Source organism: Oncorhynchus masou, chromosome 31, assembly GCF_036934945.1.
Source record: "Oncorhynchus masou masou isolate Uvic2021 chromosome 31, UVic_Omas_1.1, whole genome shotgun sequence".
In the NCBI taxonomy this organism is placed as follows: Eukaryota; Metazoa; Chordata; class Actinopteri; order Salmoniformes; family Salmonidae; genus Oncorhynchus; species Oncorhynchus masou.
The window spans coordinates 19,348,101-19,376,003 of NC_088242.1; the positions used below are offsets into that span (position 1 = coordinate 19,348,101).

At 47.2% G+C, this 27,903-nt stretch overlaps 1 protein-coding gene across 3 annotated transcripts in view; it reads left to right on the forward strand.

The window, feature by feature from the left end:
- Positions 1-17,281, forward strand: part of srbd1 (S1 RNA binding domain 1) — a 95,104-nt gene extending 77,823 nt beyond the window's left edge. For all 3 annotated transcript variants that reach the window (XM_064950271.1, XM_064950274.1, XM_064950272.1), the window contains 5 exons: positions 1,026-1,132; positions 2,252-2,428; positions 4,929-5,081; positions 14,406-14,590; positions 16,013-17,281. In XM_064950271.1, coding sequence (XP_064806343.1) covers positions 1,026-1,132; positions 2,252-2,428; positions 4,929-5,081; positions 14,406-14,590; positions 16,013-16,305 — 915 coding nt within the window. In that variant the 3' untranslated portion in view covers positions 16,306-17,281. The remainder of the gene's footprint in view (positions 1-1,025; positions 1,133-2,251; positions 2,429-4,928; positions 5,082-14,405; positions 14,591-16,012) is intronic.
- Positions 17,282-27,903: the final 10,622 nt, after the last annotated feature.

A 27,903-nucleotide genomic window follows, 5' to 3' on the forward strand; every position in this document is an offset into this window, starting at 1 on the left:
GAAAGAGGGTTTGTGTATGTTTAAGAGTTTTATGGATGGTTGCAGGGCTGGTGTATAAGGCATAAAATGGCTGGTTTGATTTAGGTGTGGAAGGATAGTTTGTACCGGGTAGAGGTATAGTTTGTACCGGGTAGAGGTATAGTTTGTACCGGGTAGAGGGATTGTTTGGGCTGGGTAGAAGGATAGTTTGGCCTGGAAAGAGGGATAGTTTGTACCGGGTAGAGGGATTGTTTAGGCTGGGTAGAGGGATTGTTTGGGCTGGGTAGAAGGATAGTTTGGGCTGGAAAGAGGGATAGTTTGTACCGGGTAGAGGGATAGTTTGTACCGGGTAGAGGTATAGTTTGTACCGGGTAGAGGTATAGTTTGTACCGGGTAGAGGGATTGTTTGGGCTGGGTAGAAGGATAGTTTGGGCTGGGTAGAAGGATAGTTTGGGCTGGGTAGAGGGATAGTTTGGGCTGGGTAGAGGGATAGTTTGGGCTGGGTAGAGGGATAGTTTGGGCTGGGTAGAGGGATAATTTGGACTGGGTAGAGGGATAGTTTGGGCTGGGTAGAGGGATAGTTTGGGCTGGGTAGAGGGATAGTTTGGGCTGGGTAGAGGGATAGTTTGGGCTGGGTAGAGGGATAGTTTGGGCTGGGTAGAGGGATAGTTTGGGCTGGGTAGAGGGATAGTTTGGGCTGGGTAGAGGGATAGTTTGGGCTGGGTAGAGGGATAGTTTGGGCTGGGTAGAGGGATAGTTTGGGCTGGGTAGAGGGATAGATTGGGCTGGATAGAGGGATAGTTTGGGCTGGTTAGAGGGATAGTTTGGGCTGGTTAGAGGGATAGTTTGGGCTGGTTAGAGGGATAGTTTGGGCTGGTTAGAGGGATAGTTTGGGCTGGTTAGAGGGATAGTTTGGGCTGGGTAGAGGGATAGTTTGGGCTGGGTAGAGGGATAGTTTGGGCTGGGTAATGGTGTGGGGGCTAGCATACTGTAGCTTTAGCTGTTTGAGAGACACATGTTGTAATGGCTGCCATCACTCTTTCCAGCACGATGTGTCCCAGAGCTCTCTGAAGGCAGCCCTGGACGGGGTGGTGCAGGAGTGTGTGAGCTTCGTGGGAGTGGACATCAACATCTGCTCAGAGACCCTGATGAGGTAGGGCCGAATAGTTTCCCTCAGCAGTCACAACATGGCCTTCACACACGATCTGACCGCCAGCGCACTGTTTAGTCTGACGCCCCACTCTGTCTCCCACTCTGGCCCGACTGGGACGGGCAGGCCTGACAGAGGGAATCATTTACATTTTAGTCATTTTGCAGATGCTCTAATCCAGAGCGACTTACAGGAGCAAATATGGTTACGTGCCTTGCTCAAGGGCACATCGGCAGATTCTTCACATAGTCTGCTTTTGATTCGCACCGGCGACCTTTCGGTTACTGGCCCAATGCGCCTCACCGCTATGCAACTTGCCGCCCAGTGCTTGGCTGACAGGCAGACTCACACTCCCAAAACACATTCACACACTCAGTCACTCCCTCACCCGCCTCTGTACAGGCTTGGAGAGAGTTACAGCATGTTTGTTTTACTCGGCACTTGGCCTTAACCAACAAAACAACAAACTAGTGTTCAAGGTGTCATTACTACATTCCAAAATCTCCTAGTGACTCCCTTCTCTTTCTTTATACACACACAGCACACCATTACACATTTTTCTACGGGAAAGCCTTTAATGAGATGAAGGTGCAGGGCCAGGCAGTAGTCAGTGATCAGGTCATCTGTTTACCTGGGTGTTAATGGGTTTTTTACAGGGGCCCCAGACAAGCCTGCCCAACACTCCAGAGCCTCAGACACACTGGACGTGTTCAATATTACTAGCCCTTTATTTAGGAGGGATGACATACTGTATGTTTACCCTATGTCTGTCTGTGTCTGTCTGTCTGTCTGGACTGCCAGTGCACTGGCAAACTGGAGGTCTCTCAGAGCAAAGCCCCTCAAAGTCTGGAGAATGGAAAAGGTCACACACACAGAACATGTATGTCTTAGGGAAACCCAGGGAGATTTATTCCTAAACATTGGTGTGATTTTCCAGATCACATGCTCCAATAGGTGGCTGAGCGAGGGTAACAACAACAGTCTCTTGATGATGTTCCCGGCTAGTAATACTATGCTACCCTTCTGAAGTGTCCTTAATGGAGAGTTGTGTAATTACCAACTATGGTGTTACTGTTGTTCTGTGCTTTTTACTGCAGTAACCCATGTGTGTCTGTGTGTCAGACACGTGGCAGGTCTGAATACAGGGCGTGCAAAGAGCATAGCAGAGTGGAGGGAGACGAACGGGCCCTTCATGAACAGAGATCAGCTGAGACTGGTGAAGGGCCTGGGCCCTAAGAGCTACCAGCAATGTGCCGGCTTCATCAGAATCAACCCTCTCGACCATCTCAACAACCACAGGTAAACGCAACTCAACAACCACAGGTAAACACAACTCAACAACCACAGGTAAACACAACTCAACAACCACAGGTAAACACAACTCAACAACCACAGGTAAACACAACCCACCAACCACAGGTACACACAACCCACCAACCACAGGTACAGCAGCATCAGACCTGCCAACCTGCACACATTTTGCATACCATGCTCGCAATTTGAGGTCAAAGTATGCTGGTATTAAAAACGACCCTAAAATATGCAACAATGGGCTTCTCGTTGGCACTTTGCGTTTTTTGTCTCAACCGTCTGAAGTTGGAGCTGAGCCACTTTCGCGGGGACCTCAAATCTTTAGCTCTCCGCTCCAGCCCACCCACGTAGTATTTCCTCCCTCCACTTCCCTCGAGCTGGATGGTAGTTCACCACTTTGTCCGGAGACACCACTAATGTGTGAGGAAAATTGAGAACTGTTTGTCAAATACATTTTCCAAAATGTTATGTTTTAGTCAATTTTGCAGGTTTTCCTACTTACAAAGCATGTAGAGGTCTGTAATTTTTATCATAGGTACACTTCAACTGTGAGAGATGGAATCTAAAACAAAAATCCAGAAAATCACATTGTATGATTTTTAAGTAATTAATTTGCATTTTATTGCCTAACAAAATTATTTGATCACCTACCAACCAGTAAGAATTCCGGCTCTCACAGACCTGTTAGTTTTTCTTTAAGAAGCCCTCCTGTTCTCCACTCATTACCTGTAGTAACTGCACCTGTTTGAACTCGTTACCTGTATAAAAGACACCTGTCCACAGACTCCAACCTCTCCACAATGGCGAAGACCAGAGAGCTGTGTAAGGACATCATCAAATTGTAGACCTGCACAAGGCTGGGATGGGCTACAGGACAATAGGCAAGCAGCTTGGTGAGAAGGCAACAACTGTTGGCGCAATTATTAGAAAATGACGGTCAATCACCCTCGGTCTGGGGCTCCATGCAAGATCTCACCACGTGGGGCATCAATGATCATGAGGAAGGTGAGGGATCAGCCCAGAACTACATGGCAGGACCTGGTCAATGACCTGATGAGAGCTGGGACCACAGTCTCAAAGAAAACCATTAGTAACACACTACGCAGTCATGGATTAAATCCTGCAGCGCACGCAAGGTCCCCCTGCTCAAGCCAGCTCATTTCCAGGCCCGTCTGAAATTTGCCAATGACCATCTGGATGATCCAGAGGAGGAATGGGAGAAGGTCATGTGGTCTGATGAGACAAAAATAGAGCTTTTTGGTCTAAACTCCACTCGCCGTGTTTGGAGGGAGAAGAAGGATGAGGACAACCCCAAGAACACCATCTCAACCGTGAAGCATGGAGGTGGAAACATCATTCTTTGGGGATGCTTTTCTGCAAAGGGGACAGGACGACTGCACCCTATTGAGGAGAGGATGGATGGGGCCATGTATCGCGAGATCTTGGCCAACAACCTCCTTCCCTCAGTAAGAGCATTGAAGATGGGTCGTGGCTAGGTCTTCCAGCATGACAACGACCCGAAACACACAGCCAGGGCAACTAAGGAGTGGCTCCATAAGAAGCATCTCAAGGTCCTGGAGTGGCCTAGCCAGTCTCCAGACCTGAACCCAATAGAAAATCTTTGGAGGGAGTATTGCCCAGCGACAGCCCCGAAACATGAAGGATCTGGAGAAGGTCTGTATGGAGGAGTGGTCGAAAATCCCTGCTGCAGTGTGTGCAAACCTGGTCAAGAACTACAGGAAACGTATGATCACTGTAATTGCAAACAAGGGTTTCTGTACAAAATATTAAGTTCTGCTTTTCTGATATATCAAATACTTATGTCATGCAATAAAATGCAAATTAATTACTTAAAAAATTTTGTTTTAGATTCCGTCTCTCACAGTTGAAGTGTACCTATGATAGAAAATGACAGACCTCTACATGCTTTGTAAGTAGAAAAACCTGCAAAATCGGCAGTGTATCAAATACTTGTTCTCCCCACTGTATATTGGACTGTTAAAGATTAGTAGGTCTGTGTTAATTAATCAGTTGTTGATCTGTCCTCTTGATATTGCTGTATGTCAACAGTAGGCAGCTAATGATGTCATAATAGTCAGTCCACCAATGACAAGGTATGTTGAAAGAATGGTAGCCTAGTAGTCAGACCTAACTTGTTCTGTCCATAAATAAAAATGTACATTTGATTTGTAGAGCACTTTTGATTTACAGACCGAAACCACAAAGCTATTATTAACAATATGAGCAGCTATTGAAATCTACACGAGTTAGTTCACAGGTTCACTGATTGACCCACTCAAAGGAAAAAGTGTATTAGTTACACCATGGACATAGACTGAGAGCTGAGCGAAATTATTCTTATTTTTATTATGGGGATATTTCAATTCATGACTTTGAATTGACTATATTGAAAATTCGCAAACAATCTTGTTGCTTGTTGCGATGCTCTCCCATCCTCTATTCAGTGAGTGTGGTGTTGTGTTGATAGTGATGCAGCAGGGGGTAACTCAGCCCAAGCAGCCCAGGAGAAGCCTGCAGCTAAGGGGAAGGGAAAGACCAAAGCTTCAGCTGCTGTACATACCCTGCCCAACCCTCTGGACCAGACCTGCATCCACCCAGAGTCCTACACTGTGGCCAGGAGGTGAGAACTACTTACAACCACCACCCGTCACCCCAAAGCATGTTCCAACTAACATGAGCTTCAATTTTACCCCAGCTTGGAGGCTACTTCTGGGGGCAATGGGGGATGGTTGCTTACAGTTTTTTTGGTCTTGATTTGGCCAGACATGGGAGCCAAATGTGTGTGTGTATGTGTGTGCGTGTGTGTGTTTCCGTGTGTGTGTTTACTGCTTGTAGTTGTGTGTGAGGGGGATCTTGGTAGCATCTGGTCCTGTGGTGCTGTGCTGTGTGAGAAGTGATTGTTAGCGCTGCTGGTGCTGATATCAAAAGCACATTGAGCATCTGCCCTGGGCTTTGCAGCTCTGTAGCTCTGTGGCTGGGTGGCTGTCTATCTGAATGGGGCTGGACCCTGCAGCTGCAGTCACTCAAATCTGTTTAGACTACATCAACCTGACACTTAGCATTGGCTCTTAGCATGTTGATGTGCCTTTCACTGCTAGCGTGAATGTATTTTTACATGTGGAAAAGAACTTCATCAGACGGGACTCATTTTGCTCCAAATGGGGTGTACAGATAGGGTTGTCTCTCTGCCTCAGTGATCTATCATTAAAGGGGCCCATAGGGGTGAGAGGTTGCCAACCACTTACAACTAGGAGAGGGCAAATAATCACCCTGTCATATTCTCACACCCCCCCCCCCTCTTCCCTGCTTTACTCCCTTTCTTTCTCCCTCATTCCCCGTCTCATACAGCTTTCCCCCCTCTTCCCTGCTTTACTCCCTTTCTTTCTCCCTCATTCCCCGTCTCATACAGCTTTCCCACCTCTTCCCTGCTTTACTCCCTTTCTTTCTCCCTCATTCCCCCTCTCATACAGCTTTCCCCCCTCTTCCCTGCTTTACTCCCTTCCTTTCTCCCCCATTCCCCGTCTCATACAGCTTTCCCACCTCTTCCCTGCTTTACTCCCTTTCTTTCTCCCTCATTCCCCCTCTCATACAGCTTTCCCCCCTCTTCCCTGCTTTACTCCCTTCCTTTCTCCCCATTCCCCGTCTCATACAGCTTTCCCACCTCTTCCCTGCTTTACTCCCTTTCTTTCTCCCTCATTCCCCGTCTCATACAGCTTTCCCCCCTCTTCCCTGCTTTACTCCCTTTCTTTCTCCCTCATTCCCCCTCTCATACAGCTTCCCCCCCTCTTCCCTGCTCTACTCCCTTCCTTTCTCCCCCATTCCCCGTCTCATACAGCTTTCCCACCTCTTCCCTGCTTTACTCCCTTTCTTTCTCCCTCATTCCCCGTCTCATACAGCTTTCCCCCCTCTTCCCTGCTTTACTCCCTTTCTTTCTCCCTCATTCCCCCTCTCATACAGCTTCCCCCTCTTCCCTGCTCTACTCCCTTTCTTTCTCCCTCATTCCCCGTCTCATACAGCTTTCCCCCTCTTCCCTGCTTTACTCCCTTTCTTTCTCCCTCATTCCCCCTCTCATACAGCTTTCCCCCCTCTTCCCTGCTTTACTCCCTTTCTTTCTCCCTCATTCCCCCTCTCATACAGCTTTCCCCCCTCTTCCCTACTTTACTCCCTTTCTTTCTCCCTCATTCCCTGTCTCATACAGCTTTCCCCCCTCTGTTTGTTTTATTTTCTCTCTGTTGAGCCTCATTTCCTACTAAATTAGACAGAAGTGCCTCACTATCTATTATCACAATTCTATATTTTTACCAAACGCTGCTGGTCCTAATGGAGGAGGTTCTCTTAATGCTGCTGGTCCTATGGAGGAGGTCCTCTTAATGGAGGAGGTTCTCTTAATGCTACTGGTCCTTATGGAGGAGGTTCTCTTAATGCTGCTGGTCCTTATGGAGGAGGTTCTCTTAATGCTGCTGGTCCTAATGGAGGAGGTTCTCTTAATGCTGCTGGTCCTAATGGAGGAGGTTCTCTTAATGCTGCTGGTCCTAATGGAGGAGGTTCTCTTAATGCTGCTGGTTCTAATGGAGGAGGTTTGCTTAATGCTGCTGGTCCTAATGGAGGAGGTTCTCTTAATGCTGCTGGTCCTAATGGAGGAGGTTCTCTTAATGCTGCTGGTCCTAATGGAGGAGGTTCTCTTAATGCTACTGGTCCTAATGGAGGAGGTTCTCTTAATGCTGCTGGTTCTAATGGAGGAGGTTCGCTTAATGCTGCTGGTTCTAATGGAGGAGGTTCTCTTAATGCTGCTGGTCCTAATGGAGGAAGTTCTCTTAATGCTGCTGGTCCTAATGGAGGAGGTTCTCTTAATGCTACTGGTCCTAATGGAGGAGGTTCTCTTAATGCTGCTGGACCTAATGGAGGAGGTTCTCTTAATGCTGCTGGTCCTAATGGAGGAGGTTCTCTTAACTTAATGCTGCTGGTCCTAATGGAGGAGGTTCTCTTAATGCTGCTGGTTCTAATGGAGGAGGTTCTCTTAATGCTGCTGGTTCTAATGGAGGAAGTTCTCTTAATGCTGCTGGTCTCCTATTGCCAATTGTCATTATACAGACAGAATGGGTTGACTAGACCATGCGTGACCACTAGCAATATCTCTATCTCCATCTCTCTATCTTTCTCTCTTTCTCTTTATTTCTTTCTTGCCAGCGATGTCTCTCTCTTCCCAGAAAAATCTGTGCAGCTGTTCAGTACTTAAGTCATGATTTTGGAAATGTGGGTTATTCCTAATATAGTGTGGCGCAGTATGTGGGTTAGCCAGCCCCAGAGCCCTGGTTGTGTCCAGAGCTGGAGGAATGGCTTGAGACTAATGAAGCAAACACAGCGTCTGTCTGAACGATGGCTTTATAATGACACTGACAAGCATGAGAGATTCCCAACAATCTGTAACCCATTTGGACACAGCTCACAGACACATCCCTCTTTTTTTCCTCTCTGGCACCCTCCCCTCTCTTCCCCGATCTCTCCCTCTACCCCTCTCTCACACACACATACTGGCAGTACAATTCAGAGGCCAGATAAGCAAATACTTGGAACCTCCTTTTAACAGTTGCGCATTGTTTGATGTTAGTGAAATCTTATCTGCTCAGCCTTTACTGTAAATGAAAACAGGTTTTAAGGTAAATCTCCCAGTGACTTTGAGCGTTATATTAAAAAGCTACGCTGTTCCTCCCTTTAACACATATCACAGATCCCGGTACAGTGTATGGGGGAGGACAGAGGCTTAAATCAATCCCACATTTGATCCTAGCGGGCGTGTGGCAGCCTTTATTGGGTTTTGGGGGCTGATACTGTTGCATTACAGCTGATGTGTGAGGCGTGGGCCAGCAGGCAGTAATGGAGGATCCTGTTGCTCTAATGTGATGAACCTGATACCCTCAGCCACACCGCTGGGAACGACTAATACACACACACAGATATAACCAAACTCGCACACAGTCATCCATCCACAATGGCCTGCTGTCTGCATTGAATAGTGTGGATGCATAGAACTGGATTTTAGAGTAGACTATTTGCAGTACATAGTGTACTTTAGAGTTGCACTGAACATAATGAGACCATTACGGTGAATCATCTACCCCAGTAAAAGTCATGCGTGTAGTGTCAGTCATAGATGTTTAGTGTCAAATCTTCAGTCCACAAATCAAATCAAATTGTATTTGTTATGTGCACAGGATACAGGGTGTAAACGGCACAATGTAATGCTTACTTGCAGCCTCTCCAACAGTGCAGTACACTTTATCAATTGGGGAAGCAGGTAGCCTAGCAGTTAAGATAATTTTCATTTTCTTTTCTTCTTGGGCCTCTATAACTTATGGAAGGACCACCAGAGGGCAGGCTGTATCTATATACGTATCTATATATGTATCTATATCTATTTTTTTGCGAATTGGATTGATCCCCTCTACCACACGGAACCCCACTAATCCTACCGATGGAAACGCACGAGGTGGCTAAAAACAGACCTCCATCCTATGCTAGCTTGCTACCGATGGCCCGGCTAGCTGTCTGAATCGCCGTGACCCCAACCAACCTCACTACACACTGGACCCTTTTGATCACTCGACTAAGCATGCCTCCCCTTAATGTCAATATGCCTTGTCCATTGCTGTCCTGGTTAGTGTTTATTGGCTTATTTCACTGTAGAGCCTCTAGTCCTGCTCACTATACCTTATCCAACCTATTAATTCCACCACCCACACATGCGATGACATCTCCTGGTTTCAATGATGTTTCTAGAGACAATATCTCTCTCATCATCACTCAATACCTAGATTTACCTCCTCTGTATTCACATCCTACAATACCTTTGTCTGTACATTATACCTTGAAGCTATTTCATCGCCCCCAGAAACCTCCTTTTACTCTCTGTTCCAGACGTTCTAGACAACCAATTCTCATTGCTTTTAGCCGTACCCTTATCCTACTCCTCCTCTTTTCCTCTGGTGATGTAGATGTGAATCCAGGCCCTGCAGTGCTTGGCATTCACTCCTATTCCCCAGGCGCTCTCTTTTGATGACTTCTGTAACAGTAATAACCTTGGTTTCATGCATGTTAACATGAGAAGCCTCCTCCCTAAGTTTGTTTTATTCACTGCTTCACACACTCTGCCAACCCGGATGTTCTAGCTGAGACCACCAAACATTCTGACATTTTCATCCCTAACTACAACATTTTCAGACAAGATAGAACTGCCAAAGGAGGCGGTGTTGCAATCTACTGCAAAGATAACCTGCACAGTTCTGTCCTACTATCCAGATCTGTACCCAAACAATTTGAACTTATACTTTTAAAAATCCACCTCTATGCCTCATTGCCTGCATCCGTAATGGGTCAGCGGTCAAATGACCTCCACTCATCACTGTCATACGCTCCCTGAAACACTTCAGTGAGCAGGCCTTTCTAATCGACCTGGCCGGGGTATCCTGGAAGGATATTGATCTCATCCCATCAGTAGAGGATGCCTGGTTATTTTTTTTAAATGCCTTCCTAACCATCCTAAATAAGCATGCCCCATTCAAGAAATTTAGAACCAGGAACAGATATAGCCCTTGGTTCTCCCCAGACCTGACTGCCCTTAACCAACACAAAAACATCCTATGGCATTCTGCATTAGCATCGAACAGCCCCCGTGATATGCAGCTTTTCAGGGAATCTAGAAACCAATATACACAGGCAGTTAGAAAAGCCAAGCAGAAATTTGCTTCCTGCAACACGAACTCAAAAATGTTCTGGGACACTGTAAAGTCCATGGAGAGTAAGAACACCTCCTCCCAGCTGCCCACTGCACTGAAGATAGGAAACACTGTCACCACTGATAAATCCACTATAAATGAGAATTTCAATAAGCATTTTTCTACGGCTGGCCATGCTTTCCACCTGGCTACCCCTACCCCGGTCAACAGCACTGCACCCCCCACAGCAACTCGCCCAAGCCTTCCCCATTTCTCCTTCTCCCAAATCCAGTCCGCTGATGTTCTGAAAGAGCTGCAAAATCTGGACCCCTACAAATCAGCCGGGCTTTCTTTCTAAAATGATCTGCTGAAATTGTTGCCACCCCTGTTACTAGCCTATTCAACCTCTCTTTCCTGTCGTCTGAGATTATTGTATTTACTTTGCCACCATGGCCTTTTTTTTGCCTTTACCTCCCTTATCTCACCTCATTTGCTCACATTGTATATAGACTTGTTTCTACTGTATTATTGACTGTATGTTTGTTTTACTCCATGTGTAACTCTGTGTTGTTGTATGTGTCAAACTGCTTTGCTTTATCTTGGCCAGGTCGCAATTGGAAATGAGAACTTGTTCTCAACTTGCCTACCTGGTTAAATAAAGGTGAAATAAAATTTTAATAAATAAATAACCGAAAGATTGCTGGTTTGAATCCCCAAGCCAACTAGGTGCAAAATCTTGCGATATGCCCTTGAGAAAGGCACTTAACCCTAATCGCTCCTGTTAGTTGCTCCGAATAAGAGCGTCTGCTAAATGACTAAAATATAAATATTATCAAAAATATTCACCTACTGTACAGTATGCGGTACAGAAGTGATGATTGAGAGCCCACTTGGCTGGCTGGTTGGCTGGCTGGCTGTGTAATAGACTGGGTCAACTCTCTTAACTCCTTCAAGGTGGATCTGGACAGGCTCTATGCTGAGGCCCACCCAGCCTCTCTCTGTGTGTAGCCCTGTGCCTCGTCCAGCGCTCTGGCCCCGTCACCACTGGTTCCCATTACCACCACCCAGAGGGAGAGGAGAGGTGGAGAGGGTACTCACTGGGCCCCGTCCAGCACTCTGGCCCCGTCACCACTGGTTCTCATTACCACCCAGAGGGAGAGGAGAGGTGGAGAGGGTACTCACTGAGCCTCGCCCAGCACTCTGGCCCCGTCATCACTGGTTCTCATTACCACCACCCAGAGGGAGAGAAGAGGTGGAGAGGGTACTCACTGGGCCTCGTCCAGCACTCTGGCCCCGTCACCACTGGTTCTCATTACCACCCAGAGGGAGAGGAGAGGTGGAGAGGGTACTCACTGGGCCCCGTCCAGCACTCTGGCCCCGTCACCACTGTTTCTCATTACCACCCAGAGGGAGAGGAGAGGTGGAGAGGGTACTCACTGGGCCTCGTCCAGCACTCTGGCCCCGTCACCACTGGTTCTCATTACCACACAGAGGGAGAGGAGAGGTGGAGAGGGTACTCACTGGGCCTTGTCCAGCACTCTGGCCACTGGTTCTCATTACCACCACCCTAAGGGGAGGGGAGAGGAGGTGGAGAGGGTACTCACTGGGCCTCAAGCGAGAAGCAGAGGCCCATGGCTGGGCTCCCTCCCTGGTACCCCTTAAACACAAACACACCAGGCTGAAACCTGAGCCCTGCAGAACCCCCCCGCCCCAAACCAAAGACGCCACCCTACCGCCCACCCGCCACAACCACCACCAGGGCCTGCGCTGTGCCTGTTCATAAATCAACCCGTGTTCCCCCTACCCCCCTTCCAGGAGAGACACACTACCTCTGTGGCTCTGATGACCAGCACAGAAATCAGGGCGAAAGGGAGAGTGGGAGAGGGGTGTTTCTGAAGGAAGGCTTCTTATTTTACTGTTTTTTTTTGTCTGATCTAGATAGATGATAGCTGGGGGGCATTTGTTGAGTTCCATGATGACTTTGTGTGTGTGTTTAGAATTTGTCTGTGTGTTCATGTCTATGATTTTGTGTGTGTGTGTGTGTGTGTGTGTGTGTGTGTGTGTGTGTGTGTGTGTGTGTGTGTGTGTGTGTGTGTGTGTGTGTGTGTGTGTGTGTGTGTGTGTGTGTGTGTGTGTGTGTGTGTGTAGATTTGTGGGGCCGTGTATGCTTTGGTTCATTATGTTGTGCTTTACTTGACCATAGTGTGTATTGATCGGGCTACACAGAGCCCACATGCACACTTCGTGTTGTGTGGCTAGAGAGGTAAAGTGATCTGGAGTGATGTGAGCTGCCTGCCTGCCGCGTGACTCTAACTGAGCCAGGCTGGAAGTCATCAGCCGGCCAGGAGAGCCAACATGGAGAACCAGCAAGTCTGTTATTATGTGCTCCGTGTGTACTTTTCACTATTTTTCAGAATTCACTCATGGGACTTTTCTCTTTCTTTTTTATGCTTTACCTTAGTGAGCTGAGCAGGATGCTTACTGACTGACTGACTGTAAACTCTGTATGTATTAGGGAGTGTTTTTTCCTGTGGTCATTCTATACCTGTGTCTGGCCTTCTCAGTGCCAGAGGATCCTAGCAGGTCTGTGGGTTAGTTCTTAAGGACACTGGAGGGTCTGGATAGACAGAGGCCACAGTTTAAGGGCACCATTCGTCTCAGTCCAGAGACAAGCTCGGGGCCAGAGGTCGAACGGCAAGGGGTGAGTGGCTGGGCAGAGACCCCACAGCTGCACTGTACAGTTTGTACACAGCCTGTGTAGAGTTCCATCTCCACAGACAACTGCACTTGTCAACGAGACGTGTGTGTGCATGTCTGCGTATTAATAAGAGTAGGTTCTGTGTGTGTACATTATGAATGTGTCTTTCCAGCAGCAGTCATCCTCTGGGGCAGCTACAGGAAATGGGTGTGGCCTGGACCCACCTGCTCTGTCAGTCACAGGGAGGACAGCTGCTGCTGAGTAGCTGGCGTCAGGATTCCACGACAACAGACGGACATCCATCACCGACAATAGCTGCTTAGCGGGTCCTCCTGCCCTCAGCTGTGGCCTGCATTCCTACTGCCCGCCCCCACCCCCACCACCACGATGCCTTGCAATCCTACAGGCACCTCTGGCCAGTCTGACCCCAACCCTTGGGCCTAAACTCCTAGGTTCTAGATATCACCTTCTTTCTAAGAGTGTACTGTCTGTTGGCTGTCTGCTCTGTACAAGTACACACTTTGAGGGATTACATTTCAGATTCAGAGTTCTGGATTTGCACCTGTTAGTAATTTCTTGACCCATATTTTAGTCATTCTGATTGTGTCTAGGATGGTTCCTATCATGTTATGTGATGGTCTGTTTGAATGGCTGCTCATTCATGGAGTGATGAGACATTATTCAGAAAGTGGGATGGGCCCCCATCATACTTGCTGGGGATTGGTGGAGGCCTACCCAGTCAGATGACTGGCGGCTGAGTGCTCCAGTCCAGGTTGAGCATGGGCGGGCTCCCAGGTCTCGGTGGCGATGGTGTTTACCAGCCTGCATAGACAGAGGTGATTTATGGAGAGGTGAGGGGTGACGTCCCTGCAGTGTGCACTTATGAACAGAGAGAGCATGAGCTGGGACTCTGAAACCAGAGATTTAGGGCATAATTATTCTCACACCTCAATCCCCCTCCTCCTCCCATTCACCCTGAGGCCTCTCAATTGGTCTGCCAGGGGGCCAGGCACACGTGCTGCGGCCCACCATGGAGCGCAGTTAAAAAGTCATTCATTAAGACTGCTTACCCCACCTGTATGTGAACTGGCCTGCAGGGACAGAGAGCGAGCAGGAGAGAGGATGGAGATGGGTTAGGAGCTGGGGGGGGCTGTTCCCTCCGTAACTATGGCTCCTCAGGCAGGCAGGCAGGCTTCTCACACCAGCAGGCAGGCAGGCAGACTTCTCACACCAGCAGGCAGGCAGGCAGGCTTCTCACACCAGCAGGCTGGCAGGCAGGCTTCTCACACTGGCAGGCAGGCTTCTCACACCAGCAGGTTGGCAGGACACCAGATCATTACTTATGGTTCTTTTGTTTCTCTGTGTTTGTTTGTAGTTGATGCACCAGTCCATGTATTGTATTGTTGTGTCCCTGATAAGGGACTTTGGGTCCTTAAAAAGCACAATATAAATCCCATGTTATTTTATATATTTATATTAATTATTATCCTTATTATGATGCTGTGTCTGACTCCCCTGCCTCTCCTCTCCTTAGTTTCCTGTCCCTGGTAGGGGGTAGTGTGGACCAGATGGGCCGGCCAGAGCTCAGACAGAGTGTGGAGGCCAGTGTGAAATGTCAAGGTCTAGAAGCCCTGGCTAAAACCCTCAACACCACCCCAGACACACTGCAGCTCATCATAGACGGACTCACCCAGCCTCCTGGCTTTGACATCCGCCAAGGTAAAACCTCACCTCTGTCCCAGACCTACTGTCATCATAGTCCTATTACAGGAGTCTGGTGTCAGAGCCTTGTCCTGGGACGTATCTAAAGCCATTCACCCTTTACTGGACGCCTCTCCTGAGGACCATTACTACAACTCACCCATATCAACGGGCCTGTTATGAATGTTATCCTACTCCAGCCCAGCCCAAGCACTGACCCAACCTGTCATTTAATAAGACTGGGTCTCTCTTTCTCTCTCTCTCGGTCAGCTGGTTAATTGGTCAGCTGGTTCCTATTGTAGAACAGTTAAAAAGTGATCCAGTCATCTCAATAAGCATGGCTCCTCCTCGCCATGAAACATTTTATACTGTTATCACACATCCTGGCAGGAAAACAGTGTTGTGCTTATCCCGCCTAGTGGTTGTAGCAGAGGCCGTGTTGTTGTTCTATAGATGATCTTAGTTTTTCTCAACTAGACGCCACAGGGGAGGGAGGTCACCGTTGAGGACGCAGCAGTGTAGTTCTGGATTTCTCCTTAAAGAGAGGAGCCTCTTTCTCATTAATGATATATCTGTCGGCAGGCAGGACAGTAACGACCTGGGTCTTCCCCATCCAAATGATGACAGGGGACATCAAAGCCTGGAGCACTGCCCGGCCCAGTCTAGGCCCCTCAAACACACAGTCTCTGGGGAACTGGGGAGGGGGTTGGATCTACACTATGAAGGGGAGGTAGATGAGAGAGAGAGTGGGGGATGATATGAGGGGAGAGATGCCAGAATCACAACCCAGACCACTGGCACTCTGTCTGTCTGTCCTAAGTGTATCAGTTCGCCTCACTTCAGAGGGATTGTAGACAGCCTGGTCATTGCTGACAAGTATGAAGTGCGGTAGAGAAATGGAGCGATCCACAGCCTCAAGTGTTGACTTGGCTTCAATTCTGAACAGAATTTTTCCATTGTCATGTTCGGTCTCTAAAGGGCATGCTGGTAGCAGCACTGGTGCAGTGAGTTCAGATCAGTCATGGGCGACTGTCAATCATATTGAATGCGAGAGGGAAGTGGAGGGGTGTGTAGGGTAGTGTGTTGGGAGCTGGGTGTCGGCGTCTGGAGGTCATGGGTTCAGCAGCAGGTTGAGGTGCTCAGGTTCTGTTGTGATGTGTCTCGGTGCATACTCAGCTGTGTCAACAGATAGCATGCGATTCGGGTGTTAGAAGAGGATAATTGTAGATGAGTGTTTCCTGGACCGTGAGCCCATGTTGAAGTTAATGCTCCAGAAAACGGACAAAATGGAAAACTGAAAAAGCAAAGCCCGCGAGGAATGTGGAAGTATGCAGAAGCAAATATTGGGTATCCTGCTTAGGAATATGATATCTGGTCTTCATTCCACTGTTTAACCTCCCTCCTTTCCTTTCACTCCTTCTCTCTTTCACTCCCACCCAGACTTCGAGAAGGCAGACTTCAAGCGTGGCATTGTGTCTATGAGTGACCTGAGAGAGGGGGTGGTTCTGACGGGCCGGGTGGAAAACGCCGCTCTGTTCGGGGCCTTTGTGGACATCGGAGTGGGCCGCAACGGGCTGATCCATAAGAGGTACATCACCCCAGACAAGCTGCCAGCTGACCAGAGGAGACGCAGCCTAGCCCTAGGCCCCGGGGAGAAGGTGGAGGTCAGGGTGCTTAACGTGGACCATCAGCGGGGCCGCATTGGACTGGACCTCATACGGGTCCTCAGATAGACCAGTGTGGACTGGACCATGGCTTTGCACTTGGGTCATGTTCAGTAGAAATGTAAAATGTTTTAAAACAGTAAAAGTACTACCTGAACACAACCCTTCTGTGTAGCCACTCCTAGAACATCTCTGTGACAGAAGATGCTGACATGTTCTGTTCATGTAGTTTTCAGTATGTTGGACCAACTCTTTATGCCTCAGTTTGTATTATTTTAAAAACCATGTTTAAACATGTTTTGAGAAATGTGTTAATAAATAGAAAATTATCAGCCAAAGTGATAAAAATTAAGCCTAACTGAATTTTTGTTAAACCCAGTATTGTGACATTGTCTGTTAAATGATGATTGGCTAGGCACTCGTTTAAATTATTCCCACCTGCTGGATGCCGTTACTGTGGCAAGTATCAGACAGTGTCTCTGCTGTCTTGTTACCCAGACGGCCCTGCCAGTGAGTTGATTGACAGTCTCTGAGGGGCGGGGCAGGGGGAGATGGAGGTCTTTGCCAGACTGCAATAAGCCAGAGGGCCACAGAGAGAGGAGCCCAGACACAATTATCACAGGACAGAGCTGTTGTGCCTCACTAATCATACGCTTCAAAATGAATCCCATATTCCCTTCTGTATTATCCAATCTGTTTGTGTTGGTGTGGCACAAATTGAGAAATGCATCAATAAGGCACACACAAGCCTGCTGGAGTCCCCTGTGTAAACCTTGGAGAACACCCAACCAGTGTTGCTCCCTCCAGGATAGAAGGTTTATTTGCAAAGTGCATCTAACACCGTCATTGTGTTACAGAGATGTTTCATCAAGACTGACCAACCGTGGCAGTGCTTTGTGGTGATGAAAGACTATACATGCTGATTGGCTTCATGTACGCTCCATTGTGTTGTCTCTTTAGTTTCCAAATCAGTATTAGTGTTTGAGTGGCTTTGTCATTTTTCATGTCGTCTCCTAATCGGGGTTATAAATTGCTTAGCTTTTCAGTAGTGTTGTCATTTTTCATGTTCTCTCTGTGTGTGTGTGTGTGTGTGTGTGTGTGTGTGTGTGTGTGTGTGTGTGGTCGAACTATGTCGTGTTTGTGAGAGAAGTAGGGTCTGACCGGAGTGTGCTCAATCTTTTCCCTCTCACTTGGGCTCCTAGACACAGAGCTTTCCATGGTCTCCCCACACGGCCCTGTCCTGCCATCCAGCCAGAGAGAGCCACTTCACAAGGGGAGACCAGTGTCATTACAACCCTCTCTTCAGGAGCACAAGTCACTCTCCCCTCTGTACGTGACCACGCAGATACGAGAGGCAATTTGACTGGCAGCTACTGTCGGGTATGTCTATCAAACACACTGGTGGAGCCCCCCAAACAAGCTGTAATTATTACAACAGAAGGCAGGCTGCAGCCAGCCTCGGCAGAGGCTGATTCAAATGACTAACGGTGAGGATGGGAGGGATCCTGCCTTCTCCGTGGTCTCTCTGCTGTGTTTCTGACTGAGTTCTATGACCATTCATCCATCTCTCCCATCTCTGTCCCATAGAGGTCGGCTCAATGCCCAACAAGACCTCACGGTTTGACTTCAGTATTCGACGTTTGTCCACGGAGGGGTAATGGAAACATCATCCATGGTGTGCAAAACGGAAAGGGATCTCCCAGTTGGCCGTGTGTGTGTGTGTGTGTGTGTGTGTGTGTGTGTGTGTGTGTGTGTGTGTGTGTGTGTGTGTGTGTGTGTGAGAATGGTATGAGGTCACTTTATGAAGGGTGTGTAATAGATTGTATCCTCCACCTCCGTCCAGCCCTATTGGGCTCTGAGCCAGCAGTAAACAAGCAGTAAACCAACCAGCTTAGGGTTGGGTGGATGTAAGGATTTAGTGCCATGGTATGGAACATGTCTTTTCAATATCAAATCAAGTTTATTTGTCATATGCACAGCATACACATGTTGTGCACAGTACAATAAAACATTAACTTGCAGGTACACCTCTCAGCATTGCGACTATAAGAATGAAAGTACCTTTTTTTTCAAATTACAAATGTGTAATTTTCCCTGAGTTTAGAGATTAACATTGTGGTCTTTTGGCAATAATGTGGGGAAGGTATTCATAGACTGGTGAACCACAGCATGGATCATCTGCTCTCAAACAGATATTGAGCTAAAGTCATACCCTAGTTCAGTGTTCTCCAAACTCGGTCCTGGGGACCCCAAGAGGTGCATGTTGTGATTTATGCCCAAACACTACACAGCTGATTCAAATCATCAAGTAGTCATCAAGCTTTGATGATTTGAATCAGCTGTGTAGTGTTTGGAAAAAGAAAAAAACGTGCACCTCTTGGGGTCCCCAGGACTGAGTTTGGGAAATGCTTCCCTAGTTCATACCTTAGTTGTATGAACTCTTCCCAGCAGCAGCTGTCACCCATGTCCCTCACACCTACGATGAGTCAATAACCTGCCTCTCTGCAAAGCACAGAGACTAATAATGTACAGGACTGTATATGATCCTGTCCTAACTGCATGTTGCTGTACAGTACCAGAGGTTCAGCTAGCTGCTAGAGATGGCTTATTACAACAAGTTAGTGTGTCTGGCTTTTTGCGACCGTGTTGACAGTGGGGAGAGAGGGATGGATGAGGGAGGTATGGAATGACACAGCAAATGAAAGACTTTCTCTGGTTTCTTCTCTCTGACCTCATCAGTATGATCGTGGGTTTTATGAGCTCCTTACACCCTGCACATCATTTACTGCACACACACAGCTTAGATCAAAGTAGCTAAGTTCATACAAGGAATGTGCAATTATCCCCAAAAAATCAGCTCTGTACTGGGGCTTCAATATAATGAAAGACAAAAGTGATAAAACAGATTTAGAGATTCTTCATATCGGCTAACCCCCTGTATACCTACAGCACATACTCATTCAGATACTGTTCTCTCTAATGCACTCAGTGGCGATGCCTGGGGGCAGGTGACTGGCTGGCTGTTTTGCATTTTCTCCGCACCTCATCAGCAGAGCTTATAAAGGCCTGTGTCCCCAAACGAGGAGGAATATTAACTGTGGCGCGCGAGCGTCTGATTAGTGGCCCTTCCTTCTGGGAGCCAGTCCCCTTCTCCGGGATTTCAGAGCTGAAATTCACTACCCCACCTCACCGGGGGCGATAACCGTAACTAGGTTACCCGGCTTGCACATCCCCTCCAGCCTTGCTGCTCATCTCCAATAAGTGGATAATGTCTTTAGACTGATTATGAGGGTGGAGGGGGTGAGCAGCCCCTCCAGCAGTTAGCCCTCTCTGGGTAAATATTTTCACAGCAGCCCAGGTGTTCCAGCCCCCACAAAGACATAAGGGACTGGGGGGGGGGGGAGACAGAAGGGGGAGAATGCTGTGTGTACGTGGGGGTAATGGATACCTTGTTGTGTTTAGAATTGCAGATGTTGATTCACCTCTGCATGGGAGGATACACACACACACACACACACTCACTCACTCACTCACTCACTCACTCACTCACTCACACACACACACACACACACACACACACACACACACACACATCCTATAGCTTAATTTCAGACTATTGCTTACAAAAGTACTTTCAGTGGAAAAGGATAGTGGACATGAGATTGTTTATTAATCTTGCACTCATCCACTGCTGAGTATGTCATTTTGTCTTCTCCCAACTTAGGCCTACACCCCCCCTACCACACACACACACACAACACACTAACCCCCTCCAGGGCTGCACAGTGAGATATGTTTTGGGACACACCAGGCTCCTTCCTGTCCCCGGGTCGTGGCCGCTGTTGGTGGCTGATGGTGATTGACAGCTGAGACAGGAGAGTAGTGTTTTGGTTTGGTAGGGCCCTCGAGGGCCTCAGTATAGGGGAGGCCTTTATGTAGGAGTCCCTTACAGGACGCCAGTCAACTTTCTCACACTGATTCATATTCATATCTCTTATCCATATCTCATGTCCATCCCACAGGGATCACAGCTAGAGCTGGGACCAACACTGGGCCGGCGAGAGGAAGGAAGGGGGCTTAAGGGGAAATCAGCAGAATAGACTGGGAAACATTCTTCTGAGGCGCAGTATGGCTCGTCTGTGTTGCAGGATCCCAATACTGATTCACTTGGTGATGGTGTCGTAGTACAGCGGTTCCCAAACTGTGGGGCGCTCAGGGGGAAACCCAGTCCGGCTTTAAACTTAGTTTTGAAGGTTGTAATAGTAGAATGCACAAGGTGCAATTTAAAAAATGGAGTTCCTCTTGTCATTGCAGACCGTAGTACAGGGGTTCTCAAACCTTTTCACTCAGTCAAGGAGACCGAGTCATGGCCGAGATCGGGAGGGGTCAGAGACCGAGTCCAGACTGGTACCAGACCAATGCGAGTCCAATTCAAGGCCATGATTGTAGTTGTCATATCGCCAGCACAATAAGAGCTAAAAAAACATTCTGTTCATTCAGAAGAACATATGGATTCTTTAGGCATTCAGAGTAGTAAAAACATGCTAAGATCACCGGTCTCTAAACAATGGATAAAAATACACAATATTTTCCTCTGCTGTCCCTTTAGCGAGTGTGTGTCTCTCAAACAGTTTCACCCAGTCTCCCCTACTACCATAGCACCATAGCAAGACAATTCTGACAACTGTGACAAGGTTTGTGGCTATTTTTCTACAAATTTAAAAGACAGTAATATTACATATATATATTACAAGTGAAGTAGGAAGGCCAGGTTTCATTAGGCATTACGATTATATAAATGTGTCATGAAAGCAGTGTGCATATTTGGCCTGGCGAAGAAGTTTTGTGTTGACTGAATGGGGGCTAAGAATTATGTTGTTTTTTACTCCACTGGTCTTGGCTGCTCTCTGGGGGAAAAAGTCCTCATTGTCTGAGTCTGAGTCAAGACTAAGTAAAAGGTATCAGAGACTGAGACAAAACCTAGACACACCACAATGTGGGCTCGAGACTGGTTGAGTGCCACAACACTGGTCGCAAGTATCTGTTCAGCTATTACATACCGCTCCTTGTACTGCGATGGTGATGGAGGTGGTGGTGGTCACCACCCGTGTGGTACTATTCTGTCAGCTGTTAGGAGGAAGGAAGAGGGCAGTCTATTTAGCTGGAGTACCGCTGGGCCCTGTTCCTCCCAGACAGCTAATGATGATCTATTTTTCCTGATGGCCAAACGGCTCAGGAACAGGAAGAGCTTTGGCTGTCATCATTCCCTACAATCACTGGCCCGATTAGCCCAGCGCTCCATTAGGCCTGCCACCAGCACAACTGTTAGCACAGCTGCTAACACCTCTGCAGCCCTCTGGGCACAGCCAGCCAGTGCAACTGTTTGTTTAGTCACAATTTCAGCTAGCCATTAATGCTGAGGCTAATGTATAATTGCTATTAGCCCAGTTATGCTTTTGCCACAACAAACTGAATAGCTGTCGGTGGTTAGCATTAACACAGATGCTATCTGGCACAGCCATAGACATATACATCATGGGGCACAGCTGGGATCCTTTCGGGAGGTCATTCCAGGTATAGGGAGTATCCATGAAAAGCTCTGGTCACTGATTCAGTAGCCTGCTCATTCATTTATTCTAGTAATCTTCCAGCCGTTCACCATTGCCTTAGTTCTTTCTGTTGTCATCAGGAGTGGAGGCAGGGTTACTAATGACTTGGGTTAGAGGGCAGGGCCAGAGGGACACTACTGACAGGGAACTGGATATACAGTAACTTCCTATGGGAAAATGATAGTGGAGGGAATAGTCAGGGAAGGGACTATGTTATTTATAGCTGTTTGTCTTGTTTTGGCACAGAGACCATATCATACTAGAGAATTGTGCGTGTGTTTTTGAGGACATTGGGGTTGATTCATTCTGATTACTCTCGCCAACACCACCTCACCTCTGATCACTATAACACTGTTACTCTCTGCCCCCTGGACACAAGAAAATCATAAAAGCATATTTCACTGATCTTCGAAGCCAGAGAGCTTGTTTCTAGCCTCATCAGAAAGAGCCAGAGCTTCCCGCTGAGTGATTACTGTGAATCCTGCTGTAGGCCAAACACAACACTTATGTTTAATACCTTAAAGCCCATGACCGGTTCATATGGCCACAGAGCACCAGTCTGGCTCAGGGGATCTCTCTCCAGTGGCGAGGAGGCCTATTTTAAGAAATGGCCGCTGGAGGCTCCAGACTACGTTGACTATGGCAGGGAAGTCCTCTCCTGAGGGCCAGCTGGGACCTGTTTTCTGGTGTTCTACTAACGTTGGTCTGCTGGATCTTCCAATGGAGCACAGAGGGAAGGAGACAAGGAACATTTCATGTTAAGAGTGTGATTTTAACCATGTGTGGAGTGTCTTATAGCACATCCCTGCCATAGTAGATGGTAGCAGATGGGCTCTGCTCACTGTTACAATACATACTTTTATTCTAACAGCAAGTACTGTTCATACACTCCAACATTAGAGCCAATTGACATTTTTACTGACCATAATAAGAGTGTTGGTTATGTGCCCTGGTTATTCTGAAAATAACTCATAGGACTTGCTACAAATTCATTCTGAGTTACAAGTCTTTTGTTAGATATGCCAACAGTGCAAATAGCAAGTGTATTCATGAGAAAGCACTTGGTGTGATTTTTTTACGTGCGTTGTCTGATGCCCTCAGCATGCACTGAGATGACCTTGTTCAAGAAGAAAACAAATACTGTATCAGAGGACATAGCTAATATTCAGAGTTTGTTTAGCTGCTTCCCCAGGGCTATTTACAGTTGTTTTTTGTTTGTGTGCTATTGATTCCTGTGAAATTATAGAGAAATATTGAACCATTTATTTTCTCTAGGAAAAAAAAGTTGTTGTTCAGCAACCAAAAGCAGAAACTCAACGGGGCTTTGTTCAAACAAATATTGAAATGTATACTAAACAGTTCATGGACCAAAAAAATACATGACGTTTTCAAGAAGTTTCTGTTCATAAACAAATGCATGGGTTGCCATCTCAGAGAAGAGTTCCCATCGTGGCATGAACATAGTGTCCTGTAGTGTACTTTTCAGGGGCTAGACTAGAGAAAGGGTCTAATACAGATGATGTTGGGAAAGAGGATACCTAGTCAGTGTCACAACTGAATGAATTCAACCGAAATGCCTTCAGCATTTAACCCAACCCCTCTGAATCAGAGGTGCTTTGGGAGCAGTTATTGTTGGGGGTTAAATGCCTTGCTCAATGACAGAACAACCGATTTTCCCACCTTGCCAGCTCAGGGATTCGAACCAGCGACATTTTGGTTACTGGCCCAATGCTCTTAACCGGTAGGCTACCTGTTGATGGGTTGAGTACTGTAGGGACATGTAGAGTAGGGAGACTTAGAGCAGCACATTGACCTGGGGGCTACAGGGCTCTAGTGACATTCCCAGGCCTCTGCCCTCATCAAGTCTGACTTTCCAATACCATGGGGCTGAGACACATTCTCCATGCTCGTGATGGAACCTGAATGGATCACTTTACCATAACGTATAGCCCAATACTTGACCAGTCAGAGGGGAGAGCGACATGGAGAGCAGCATAGCAGTAGACATGTGGAGCAGAGCGGCCGGCGGTCGGAACGGTGTAAACACCCAGCAGTACGGCAGCACTGTAATCACAAACATCCTCCCACGTCCACCCGATCCTCAACACCCTCTCTCAGGTTACCCAGAGTACACTGCAGCAGCACCATTGCCCCTCTGATGTCATTCCACGTCTGCTCAGCACAACGTCCTAACCACACAGGCTACCCTCCTTGGGCCCTCAACGGGGATATGCCCAAGAACCGACATGAAATGTAATTTCATCCCGATTTAAAATAAATAGGTGAACGAATGAATTAAAAGGAGGGAGATCTAGCAGGGCGCGGCTGTGTTTGGGTAGGGAAATGTGATACAGGAGGAGGAGGAGGGAGAGAGGCGGGGATGATGTTAACCCCCTCAGTGTCTCACTCTGCTATGGTCTGCTGCTGCAATCAGATCTGGGAGCAGGCCGGAATACAGCACAGGCTTGTGTCGGCTTTGGGTTCAGGAGGCTGGAATTTCCTGTGTTTTCCCCTGGTCGGTGGGTCTGTTGGTCGGTTGGTGTTATGCTGTATAGATCCAGCAGGTCGGTTGGGCTGTGTTTTGCTCGGCTCGGGCATTGTTCCCTAGTCGGGTTCAGATCCCAGCTGAACTCTCATCCTGGCCGGAGAGGAAATCAAACTGCAACACAAAAATGTGCCCCGGTTTGAGGTTTTATTGTGGGGGGAACATGAGAACGTAATGAAGTCTAATGAAGATCTATACTGAATCAAAGTAGGTATGAACGTTTTCTTAAATGAAGACGGCTGTTAAAATTCTTTGGATGCAATGGAGACCCAGCTTTGGATCAGGAATCTGCCTCGTTAGAGAGGCCTCCGTGTGCGTCTGTCTCACCTGTCTGGAAATATGTTGCGGTTTGGGAAGGTTCCACGGGCTGCATGCATAATTCTACATCCAGCCCAATCAATTGCTCAGTTCTTGCTGTTATACACCCGGCCAATCGTATGGGCTTCTAGAGGTCATGTGACCAGTTGAGTTAAAAGCAGACAGCGGGCACCTAATTTTTTACCCAGGGCTAAATACATAATGACCTGTCTATTCTCTCAGCAAGCTTACTCTATGGAAACAACTTTACAGCCCTGTTTAACATCCATTGCATGAGTGTGCCTATGTGAGTGTTGCAATGTACAGGAGTAGATTTTGTTACATGCCCTTTTATCCAAGTGTGTGTAATTGTACCTTTACCAACCAATATTTCTGGGCTTTCAAAGAAGGCCTAAGACACCAGGGAACCCAATGACGCTGTTGGTTGCCAGGTTTTGGCTAAGCCAAGTAACTGCAACATTTTACTCATGACTTCCAATCAGATTTTGGCCAAAGCAAGTAACCGAAGCTCACATTCTTTGCCCAGATATCCAATGCAAACAGGGGTTTGATTAAGGTGATGCTGTTAATTGTTCTGTAATGGTCTTAGTGAAAGCCTAGGGCTGGGTAGCTCTGTGGGGTCCTTCTCTCTTATATGGAGCAGACCCCTGGTCCTGTGTAATGGTAGAGGCTACAGACAGCCCAGGGTGGAGAGGGGAGGGAAGGCTATCATGTTGTCTTTGTTTCACAAAGTGAACTCAAAGCCTGTGTTTATGGTGAATTGGGCAGTCCGGGGACACATCAGACCCAGTCTTAGAGCTTGGCACTTGTAGGATTTTGGCCAACTCGGTTGGTCTGTTTGTTAAGACTGTGGCCCTCAGGCTCTGTCTGTTTTTCCAGATTGTTTTGAATCTAAGTTGATCAGAACTGTACTGTAATGTTTACCTCGAGTCATCTAAAATATTCTATGCTGCTGAATGAGATATACTTTCACAGTAAAGAACGGAACTGAGCTCATCCCACTTTGCACACTTCAGCGTGACATCAAATTATTTGATTTTAGAAAGACATATGTGAGGAAACAGAGGAAATATATTTTCTTGCACCGCTGGCATTTGAGAGAGGGAGAAAGAGAGGGAGAAAACTATCATATCTCCAAAGCCCCTGTGCTGTGGTAGGTTCATGGAAAACTACTTAGAGAACTCCAGACAGTTAACGCTTGCCAGAATCTGAGCAAAGTCCAAAAGGAATTAATATTAATATTAGAGAGAGGTAACCCTGACATGTGCAATTTAGGCCAGAGCCTGGTATAAATCTATCCCAGAAGCCTCTACTTCCGCCCAGCCGGGGCCCTGAAACCTGGAAAACAACGAGAGCGTAGCGTCTGAAATATCCATTGGCCAATTATCTCTCTCACCCAGCTCGGAGCTCGTGGCTCAATAAAACCAGGGATGAGGGATGAGCGGAGGCTTTTCTTGTCTTAACCGGATGCAAGTGCCAGCTCCAACGCATCCCCACTGATTTACAGTTAGAAAGTGAAGGGCACTATTTCACCCTCTCTATTTCATATATCACCTGTTCCAGATTTTTGATATTACACAATAGTTAGTGTTTTAGTGTAACCTTGAGGCTCAGAGACAGGTCTGCATTATTGTAACTCGCCACATTGTTGCCAATGACTGTATCTGTTCCTATGTTTATGCACAATTAACCTAGCCTAGTGTAAATGACCTTGTCCATTCGACAGATATGAAAATGACTGTCTTACAGTCAAATGTCTTAGTCTGGGGTGAGAGTGACACAGATAAGAGATGCAGTATCTCAGTTCCCAGAGTAAATACCTGGCAGTAATGGTCCTTCTACTAAGCTGCGCGCAGGCGGTCGCCCCAAGACTGCTGAGCAGAAATACCAGCCCACCAAGAGAAGCACGAGATTGAACTTCACTCAACTGGTCGATCTGTAAATAGCCTTGTGTTCCTATTTATTTCTATTCTTCTCGGGCTGTTGACGGCATGTGTACCCGATTCAGCTGTCCTGCGTGCCGGGTAGGCGAACTGTTGCCATTTTGAACCATTTCATGTGTCTGAAGGTACAAACCTCTGCCTCCCCGTTGGGCCCAGAGAGCAAATCACTTGCACTATAGGACTACCGCTGGCCAATCGGATGGCTCAGACTACCGTCTCTGCAGTAACAAAGTTAATACTGTGAGATTTCATTTTAAACCATGCCTAGAGAGAGACTGTCAACGAATACAGCAAAGAGATGCTGTTTTTATGAGTGAGTTCATGTTTAAGTTCTTACTCAGCACTGTCAACACTTTGTAGTCATCACTTTTATCCGCCATAAAATGCGCGTTCTTCCAATTTCCACTCAGCGCTGCAACAAGCCCTGCAGCAATAATGAATGCGTAGGAAAGTTTATCGATAGGCTTGTGTTGTTGTTATTATTATTGGCTTGAGTCTTTTTTAATATTGAGGAATATTTCACTTTCTCTGTTCATGGGAGTAACAACATGAATTTGTGCAGGAGGCAGAAATAATACCCTTGAGTTTTACCATCAGCTGGAAGACAGTGTCCCTTTTAGTCCGTGTCAGTGGAGGAAAGGGAGAGCAGAGGGATGTTGACAGGTGGACCCTCAGTCTGCTGCTCTCTCTCTCCGCTGAGACTAACCATCAGGCACCATCGGCCCGGTAAAATAAAAAGCTAATCATTTAAATGTACACTCCCTCAGCTGTACCTCGCTGTGCCTCACAAGTATTACAACAACTGATATATTGCCGGTGTGATCATATAGCCAACCTCAAATTTAGAAAGATATAGTTTTTAAATGTCCCAAACAACAATGCATTGACAGGGCAATTCAAGCAAAGACAATGTGCGGTGATAATGTATTAGGCCTATAGTTTACTGCACAAATCGCGTTACTACAGTACTGTTTTTAATTGGTTAATGTTGCATAGACTGCAGGGTAGCCTAGTGGTTAGAGCGTTGGACTAGTAACCGGAAGGTTGCAAGTTCAAACCCCCGAGCTGACAAGGTACAAATCTGTCGTTCTGCCTCTGAACAGGCAGTTAACTTACTGTTCCTAGGCCGTCATTGAAAATAAGAATTTGTTCTTAACTGACTTGCCTCGTTAAATAAATATAAAATAGGCTTGTTTTTTTACGTAATGTTAAAAATACATCTGAGTGACTCAGAAAAGGTTGGTGACCACTG